The sequence below is a fragment of the Nestor notabilis genome, unplaced genomic scaffold (assembly GCF_000696875.1).
Source record: "Nestor notabilis isolate BGI_N333 unplaced genomic scaffold, ASM69687v1 scaffold22989, whole genome shotgun sequence".
Taxonomy (NCBI): Eukaryota; Metazoa; Chordata; class Aves; order Psittaciformes; family Psittacidae; genus Nestor; species Nestor notabilis.
Window position 1 is genome coordinate 1 of NW_009945374.1, and position 8920 is coordinate 8920.

The following is an 8920-nucleotide window of genomic DNA, read 5'->3' on the forward strand; positions in this document are numbered from 1 at the left end:
AGCGCCGGCCCCGGGGTTAGCGCCGGCCCCGGGGTTAACGCCGGGCGGGCCTGTGCCTCCGTGCTGCGGGAGCAGGGGGCACTCGCTTAGAGCGCTGTGTTATCGCGGGGTGATCGCCTCGGGGTTTAGGCTTGTGGGCGAGTGGCTCCCTCAGTGGGAGCTTAAAGTCAGCCCTTCCGGGATGGAGCTTCTCAAGCACCTCAGTTGCACATCAACACGTTAGTTGCAGTAACCTTGCAGAAACGCTGCCTGGCCTTTGAACTGTAGAAGCTGAGAGGCGTGTGGGGTGTGAATCTTGTCAGTAAAGCAGCAATATGAAAGCTTCTTTTGGTGCTTAGCAGGGCGAAAAGAGGAATGTAGTTTAATCTTTATCAACCCAGTGGGGAAGATGGTGTTGAATTTTCAGCACGGTTTTCCTGGTTTTATTACTTATAAAACTTAGTATTTTAAGTAACAGAGCTGTGACCTTTACTTAGTCAGAGCTAAGTTGAGTAACTGGTGTGACACATGCTCTGTCACTTAGCTTTACGTGGTTGTTTTCTCAGTTGCTTTGTCATGTGTTCTTGCCTGATCTGTGGGACAGGCTGAATATGAGCCTCTCATGTTGTGGTGAGATCACATGTAGAACTAAAGCTGTTGGCTCTCCTTTCCTAGCTCAAGCTCTGCCCCCTCGACAAGCAATACAAGTGAGAAGTTCTCTAAATTTGGAGACTGTTATTTGGTGTGAAACTGAAACTGTGTTTTTTTTTCCCTCATTTTAAAAGTTCAAATCAATTTCTGTAGGGAGCAAAGAGGTTTTTTTCCCTTTTGTCCCTTCTACTCTGGGATAGTGGGATATCTGGCTGTTCTAGTTCAGAGCTCGCTTTTGCATTTGGTGTGCCTGCACGTTGCTAATAGAAATAATTGGCTCTCACACAGGTCCACAGAGCTGGATTCCAACTGGAGCTGGTTCCAGCTGAGGTGTATGCAAGTGGGCAGCAATGCCAACGCGGTGAGGAGCCTCTGTAGGCATTTTGCTTGCTTTTCCTCTTGCTAATCCACATCCTCTGGTTTTTGTCCCTCTCCTCTGTGTGGCTTTCTTGGTACCAACTTCATGTGTTTGGTTGTTTTTCTTCTGGCTATAACCTCATCTGAAATGTGTGATGAGGGGAGGCGTTTGTCAAGTGTGCTTGGAAGTCAGGGCATGTGATCTTGGAATGCACTGTTTTCTGATGTGGAGATCTGTCATTTCCTTAACTCTCATTTAAGTGAGAGGTATAGTCCTCTTAAATGAAAGGTGTTAATGCTGATCCCTATGAAAGCTTATTCTCAGCATTGTGACTTGGAAGTATCCTCCTGTGGAGAACAGGGATGGATTTTTCCCGTGGGGCCTGGAGTGAGACTTCTTGGAGGGAGCTGGTGCATGAGTGGCTGGTTCATGCTGTGTGCTCAGTGTATCATCTCCTATCTCTGGGGCACTGCTTTTTTCTGTTGAGGTTGTCTACCACTTGCTTGAGTATGATGTAGCACTCAGGAGACTGAGTAATCCTCTCCCTCCAGACGTCCTTCTTCCGCCAGCACGGCTGTACGACCACAGACGCCAACGCCAAGTACAACAGTCGAGCTGCTCAGATGTACAGGGAGAAGATCCGGCAGCTGGCGAGTGCTGCCATGGCCAAGTATGGCACAGATGTAAGTCTGAGCAGCTCTCTGCTGTTAGCTGTGTAGTGCTGGAGGTTGACTTTTGTAGGATACCTTCTTCTTTTTACCCTCTCCTCTCTTCAGCTGCTTATAGATGGACTGAGTGGAGCCCCTGGTCACTCCCCTGACAAGAGTGATGCTGATTTCTTCATGGAGCACACACAGGTGAGAAGAACTGTCTAAATCAGAGAGTTAAATAGCCAGCTGCTGAGCCAGGAGCAGTCCCACTTAGTTTAGAGGCACTCTGAACTGTATACTCCTTCAGTAGTATAATGGAAGAGCTAGGATTCAGTCATCAGCCTGGGATGTAGTCACAGAACTAAACAGTCTCTCATGGGGCCTGTAATACCTTTGGGTAGAGGCATAGTTTGGAGTTTGGAACACGTTTCCTTCAGCTGAAAACTGAATACAGGTCACTAAACCTGAAGTTAGTTCAGGATTGTTTGGTTCATTCATCTTCTGCAAATGACGGGAATGAACATCTCCTTGCAGTCTTCCAGTACCTGGGATGTAGCAGATGCCAGCCAGAATCCTGCACAGTCTTCACTAGAGGTGGAAAAAGCAGCAAAATCATCAGAAGGCAGCGAAGTGTCGAGTGAGTTCCCTGCTGAGTAATTGTTCCAAGAACCTGGCTTCACTTCCAGAGTACATTTCTATGTCACAGTTGGAAGAGCTGAGTTTTTCCTTTGGCTCAGACTTGAAGGAGTAAAAGCTCTGTGCACTCTTAGGATGTTTAGTGGAGACTTCTAAACCCACTGCTCTGCTTGGGATAAAGCCTCAGCTTTTCTTGAAATGTACAAAAAGCTGTTTGGGGGATTAGTTCTCCCATTTCCCTGCTCCCAGACATCATTATTTGTCTAAACATTGCTTTCTATCCCGTGAATTTGGTGTGCCTGCAAATGATGTATGAATGTAGAGCAGAAAACTTTCTAGTGTGAATGATGAGGACACCAAGAATCCAGGGGCTTAGCTGTGATTTGAAACCCTGCAGAGTGTTTGTTTTCTTTTCATGTGTTAAGAACACTGCAGAGAGAATAACTTGTTCAATTGAGATTAAGTTGTGGTGCTTGGGAAATTGCACATTTCAAACTGTAACTTGGCTTGCTTGGAGTGGTGGGGAAGGGCAGAAATATAAGTGGAAATGTGAGCACACTGATTCTCAACCCAGTTCTTTTCAATCTGCTGAATGTTCTCTCTGGTTTTGTGCCCACAGATTCCAGCCAAGGGCCATCTACTGACTTGTTGAGCACGTCTCCTAAAGCTCCTCTAGGTAAGTGAGACTCTTCTCTCTCCCTCAGGTCAGTCTTGCTCCTACTGTTCAGTGATAAGCTCAGTGGAGCTGGAACTGATGAGCCAATTCTCAGAATGTTTGAGGGAGCTTATGTTCCTGTGGAGCCAGTACTGAGGATCTCCCTGAACCCCCAAACCAAGTCACAGTTTACTGGAGGTTTCCTTCTCAATTGGATCATCAAATTCAAAGCTGTCACCTTCCCAAAAGCTTGGTTTCATTCTTCGAGTTTTGGACAAAACTTTGCATGCACATATCTGGAACTTGGCTGATGAAGGCCATGTGGCTGTGGGGTTTGGTTTGTGTTGGGGTTTTTTGGTGTGGGGTTTTCCCCCCTCCCTGAGCCTTTGGAGGCAAATGAATTTTTGGCTACCAGAGAAATAGGAATTGGTATCTGATTCTTCCCTGCCATTACTGTCCTGGCTGCACACGCAGCATCTAGCTAGACCTTCTTTCCTTATTTAGAGTGTACTCCTAGCCCACAGTGGGTTCATCCTGGGTGGAAAGCCTGTGTCCTCAAGTGTCTGTTCATTCCCCGTGTTTTATGTCTCTTCCTCAGACATGTCCATGTGTCTATCAACACAAGAGCCTGCTCCTGCCAGAGGTAACTGGCTTACAGCTGGCCTGTGCTGGCTGCTTGTGACAGCTCTGCTGCCCCTTCTGTGATTCTGCCTTCAACTCTTAACTTTAGCTTCCTGTGCTTGGAGGGAGGGAATGAGCCAAAGCTTACATGTATCATGTTGGGATCTAAACCATTCCATATCTGGAAAGGGATCTTCCTGATGTTTCTGTTAAACATTTCCTGGCAGTAATATAAAACCCCCAAACAACCCCAAATCAAATGTTAGGAACAGTGAGCTGAAAAGAGTCTTGGGTAGTGTAAATGTTTTGAACTCTCCTATTTTGAAAACTTATGGTAAGACTAGAAAGATACAGGAAAGGCTGTCAAGAATGATCTGAAGTATGGCTTGACATAGGTTATGTGGGGATAGAAAGTAAGGAGACACTTCTGTGGAAGAAAAGCCCAACAAAGGTGATAAGATTTTGGAGCTATAGGTTGGAAGCTGGGAAAAGGTCCTGGGCAATCTCTCTGTTTGCTTTGTCTGACACTTTTCCCCAGGCAGCTGCTGCTTGGCTGGACCTTGGCTGGTTTTACAACTGTGGCATGCTCCATGGTCTTGGAGTGACAGGTTCCTGGTGCCAGGTGTTGGGAAACCTGTGGCTTTTACAGCTCACTGCACTTCAGGTCCATTTTGTCAGTGGTCTGTTCATGTAAACATGACCTTAGGGTTCTTGCTTCTTTGTCCCTAAGGCATTGGTGAGGCACTGGCCTTCATATGGTCTGAAGCTGCAATGGACATGCTTCTATAGGCCACCAGCCTGCAACTGTGGAGCTTCTAAGTGCATCTTTCTTGGCTGGGTGAAGTCACCCAGGCTTCTGATGTGAAGCTGCATGGTGTGCCCTGGACTCTATAGCAGCTGGATTGTGGTGGATGTTTGTGTGGGTTGCTGACTAATTTTGGCTTCTTGAATTAGTTCGCTTCTGCTTATTTGCTGCTTCCCTCCTCTTGTAGAACTTAAATCCTCCCTCATTGGAAAGAAGAAACCAGGAGCTGCCAAGAAAGGGGTATGTCTGAGCTCTTGTTCTATGGAGAGGAGGTAGAGCATGTCCTTTCCCTGGGCCTTGCTTTCTGCCTTTAACAAAGCTGCTTACTGAGATATTCATTTGGGGAAGGGAGAGAACTTTGATTATATCACTGCTGATTTTGAAAGATAGCTTGTACATTAATGGACAAAAGCAATTAGGTTTTGGATCATGACTCATTATGTGAAGTGTATGTGGCTGATCTCTTAGCACTAGCCACTGGTGGCTTAACTCTTGGGTGTTCTTCCATACTCTTATTGCAAGCTCTAGTGGGTCTATAGATTGTGACTACACAGGGAGACTGAAGGCCTGATGAGTGCAGCAGGGAGTAGGATTCTGGTTTTCTTCTATGATGAACAATATAGAGTGAAGAAATCACAATCTTTTGGTTCTGTTTTCCAAGCTGGGAGCAAAAAAAGGCCTTGGAGCCCAGAAGGTGAGCAGCCAGAGCTTCAGCGAGATCGAGAGGCAAGCCCAGGTGGCGGAGCAGCTGAGGGAGCAGCAGGCAGTGGAGTCCAGGAAACAAGCTGAGGAGTCCATGTAAGTGCCCTGTTTGGGCTGAATACCTTGCACACGGAAGGCAGAAGTAATATGAGGTTAATGCTGTTCACCCTAGGACCACCTAATGTGAGTACAGAACATACTGCCTGGTAGGATGAGCAGCAGGTATAAGCCAGTAGGGTCCTTATGGCAGGGCTCAGGTTATATTGCCAGATTGTGTTCAAATTAGCATCCCTAGAAGAGTTCAAGGAGCCGATATGGAAGTATTTTTGTTTCTGTTGACCTTTAGATAGGACTGAAAAAGGCAAAGCTGAACTGGATGGGGCATTCTCTCAGGGGTGTGTGTGGGAGACAGTGCTTGCACTAAGAAAATCATGGTTAGCCTATTAAGACTTGAATCCCAGCGGAGGTGAGATGGGAAGACAAGCAGTAGCTTCTATGCAAGGATTTATGGCAAAGCTGTTGTGGGAGTGGGTGTTTTGATGGGTTGTCAAGGTTACTCTCCCCCTTGCCACTGAACAGCATGGGCTGAGGGGGAGGGTGATGAGCTGATGCCCACCTTAGCTCTATCCTTCAGAGTCACCTCGATGCGACTGGCTTATCAGGAACTGCAGCTCGAAAAAAAGAAGAAACTTCAGAACCTTGAAGGGAGGAAGCGTGAACAAGCAGAGAGGCTGGGCATGGGCTTGCCATCGAGGAGGTATTTAACTCTGTATGGCATAGGACAGATGGGTGCCTTGGGAGCACCCTGCTCTGGAAGAGTTTTCTGAAGGCAATAGCTTGCTGCTCTTGTAACAGATAAGAAGCTGATTTAAAGTCCTTGTATGCTGGACTATGTCTAAAAACTCTTCAGGCCCCAGAAAAAATGGGCACTCTGAGGTTCTAGGTCTCATTTGAGCTTTCCGAAGATGCATTTCGCCTGTCAGTGCTGAGGTCTAGAGCCCTGTACCCCTGCAGAATACTCCCCTTAAGAAGGTATCACAAGACTTCTGAGGGAGTGGGGATAAGCTAGATGAGTGGTGAAGGGGGCTGGCATCCCACAGCTATCCCTTGAGACTTGGGGTACCTGCCCTGCCTGTGAAGGCCAGATTGAGTTTTGGGGCTGTGACTGTAGGGGATGTTGGAGCCAGGGCCCTGACTGCCTGTCTGTTGTGCTAGTTCTGTTTCACATTCGGTGATGTCTGAGATGCAAGTAATTGAGCAGGAGACACCGCTGGTTGCAAAATCTTCCCGCTCCCAATTGGACTTGTTTGAAGATGCTGGAAGCTTCACCTCTGGACCCCCCAAGTAAGACTTAGCTTCAGTGTAGTATTTGGTTTATTCCTGAATTTAATGTTTGGCCTAAATTACCTTATTGCTGCTACCTAGGTACAAATACAGTCCCTTCTCATTCGAAGATGCATTTGGCTCACGATGGGAAACGGACTCGTCATGGGGTATGGACAAAGAGGAGGAACCTGAGGTGACCATTTCTAGTATTCGCCCAGTTTCAGAGAGGTAAAGTGCCTGCCACTGCTACTGTACCTTCCTTGTGTGTGGGACAAAGCGGTGGGTCTAAGACCTGTGGGGAGAGATGCTGCTGTGTGATGACAGGAGGCTTGTGCTGCAGAAGACAAGTTGCATAGACAAGCCCAAGAAAAAGGGCCGTGCGTGAAAGAGGCTTGGGCACTTCTTTGCTTATCATGATACAGCCTTTATGGTCATCAAGTGCTGGCTGTCCTGAGGTGGGGAGTGGAGAACCCTGGTGGTAGCTAGGACTCGAATTTGTTGCTTTCTTCTGGTCAGCTGGGGTCTCAGAGAGAAGTCTGTTTCTTTACTGTGTTGGTGAGCTGAAGCTGAATGTCTCCTCTCTTGCTTCCTCAGACCCACCAGTAGGCGGGAGCCAGAGAACAGGACATTTGTTGTGGAATCCAATGAAGCTCGGCAGAAGTTTGCAGGGGCTAAAGCCATCTCTTCAGATATGTTCTTTGGGCGGGAGGCAGATGCTGAGGTAGATGCATTCTGCAGTGCTTAAGCTGGTACAGCTCTGGCTTCATCTCTTCCCATTTGCTCAGGTCCTACTTCATTCCCTTCCTTTACAACCATTTTGGTTTGTTCTTTGCTGCAGTATGAAGCCAGATCCCGATTGCAGCAGCTCTCGGGCAGCAGCGCCATCAGCTCTGCAGACCTGTTTGGAGAGGCTGAAAATGTGCACTCAGGTTTGTTATCACTCAGTGGCTTGAGGAATGGGGCAGGTTTGGAGGACCTAGACTGGAAAGGGTCAAGGTGCTCTCTGGAGCTGGGGGACTCTGGGCTAACTCCTGCTGGTTCTCATAGGTGGCGTGTCCATTGGAAATGTCCTGCCTGCAGCTGACATTGCACAGTTCAAGCAAGGCGTGAAATCCGTTGCTGGCAAGATGGCTGTCCTAGCCAACGGGGTGATGAACTCCCTCCAGGTGAGCTCACACCCTGGCACCTTCAGACAGGCTATAGTCATGCTCAGGGGCTCTCACCGTATCCTGGCTTCTGCTGGAATTACCAGTGTCTCAAATTATGTGCAAAGTCCCAGGTAGAGACGTGTCTTTTTTAGCTGATGACTACACTACAATAGCTGGGTAATTCCACTTGGCAAGCCTTAACACTCCTGCTGGACAGGACACCTTGCCATGTCAGATAAGCTTTTTCCCACAAATCCCAGGCTAAACTTAAAAAGTTAAGGCCTTTTTACTTCCTGCCTTTGCGTGGCATCCTGTCTAGACCTTGTGTTGCCCGTCTCTGGAGTTTGCATGAAGTTTGTAGCATGGTGTCTTGGTGTGTTTCCTCCCCAGGATCGTTACGGCTCCTATTGATGACCCAGGGACTGCAAATCAAAGAGAAGCCAGCAAGAGGCACTGATGCCACCTTCGCCTGGAGTAAACTCTGCAGGATGGTCTTAGTTTGTCTGGGTCAGGTGGGGAGGGGGCCAGGACATGGCTATGCCCAGGGTGCTTTCCAAATATCTCTGGATTCCACTCTATTAAAATTCAGTGTGCCCTCACACCCACTGCTATGTACTAGCCAGTGGAGACAGGCCTTCTTACAGGGTTAACCTTGCTGCTGTAAAAGACAGGACAGGAGCTCCTGAGCTGCTCTCACCTGTGCTCCTGGCTGTCTTGGCCTATACCTTAACTCACCAAGTGGCAGCGGGAAGGGGAATGCTATTTCTCTGAACATCACGTTACCTGGGTCCTGTGAACATGACTGGTTTTGTTCTGCTCAGTGCTCCCAGTCCCTGGTGCTGTGGAGTCCTCTGTATTTGCAGGGTCTCACTTTGACCATGGGCTAATCCTTTTTACTGTCTTCTAAACCAGCATACATTGATGCATGAGGAAAAAAAATCAAAGCAAAATTATTTTTTTAGCTTCTAATTACATCATCAGCAACGAAGGCCCAGGTAAAGAAGTACTGTAAAGATACTTGTTGGATCCCTGCTTCTTGTGTGGCCCAGTTTGATCCGAGGTCAAGGTCCTGAGCCCTGACTTCTCTATGAGGTGAACTGCAGCACAGCAGTGAGCGAGTGACATTTTAGTCCTGTTCAACTTGGCTCCCTGCTTTTAACAAGAGCGTGTTCCTCTCTTCCTTGGACTGGGGTAGTAAGAAAACGAAGGGGAAAGGGCTGGTTACACGCTGTGCAGGCGGACGGGCTGCGGTACCGCGGGGAGGGGAAGGGCTTCTCGCCGTTGTAAGCGTGTGTTTGGCCGCGGCGGTGTGGTCGGAGCGGGGAAGGGACCGACCCTTGCAGTGTTTCTGCCCCGTTGCCCCGTTACGATCGCGCCCGCGGCTTAAGG

The 8920-nt window shown here is 48.2% G+C and overlaps 1 protein-coding gene across 1 annotated transcript; it reads left to right on the top strand.

Moving 5' to 3' along the window:
* Positions 1 to 922: 922 nt before the first annotated feature.
* On the top strand, positions 923 to 8164 carry ARFGAP2 (ADP-ribosylation factor GTPase activating protein 2). Its single transcript, XM_010022856.1, has 14 exons — positions 923 to 991; positions 1540 to 1671; positions 1765 to 1845; positions 2173 to 2275; positions 2894 to 2950; positions 4543 to 4595; positions 5017 to 5153; positions 5692 to 5814; positions 6273 to 6401; positions 6483 to 6611; positions 6978 to 7104; positions 7222 to 7312; positions 7431 to 7549; positions 7922 to 8164. The coding sequence occupies exons 1-14, from the start codon at positions 965 to 967 to the stop codon at positions 7940 to 7942; spliced, it is 1329 nt and encodes a 442-aa protein (XP_010021158.1). The 5' UTR covers positions 923 to 964; the 3' UTR covers positions 7943 to 8164.
* Positions 8165 to 8920: the final 756 nt, after the last annotated feature.

Coding starts and splice junctions, on each gene's coding strand:
- ARFGAP2 (XM_010022856.1), top strand. CDS start 965: ATGCAAGTGGGCAGCAATGCCAACGCG. Junction 6,612..6,977: donor ATTCGCCCAGTTTCAGAGAG/GTAAAGTGCCTG, acceptor TTGCTTCCTCAG/ACCCACCAGTAGGCGGGAGC. Junction 7,313..7,430: donor GGCTGAAAATGTGCACTCAG/GTTTGTTATCAC, acceptor TGGTTCTCATAG/GTGGCGTGTCCATTGGAAAT.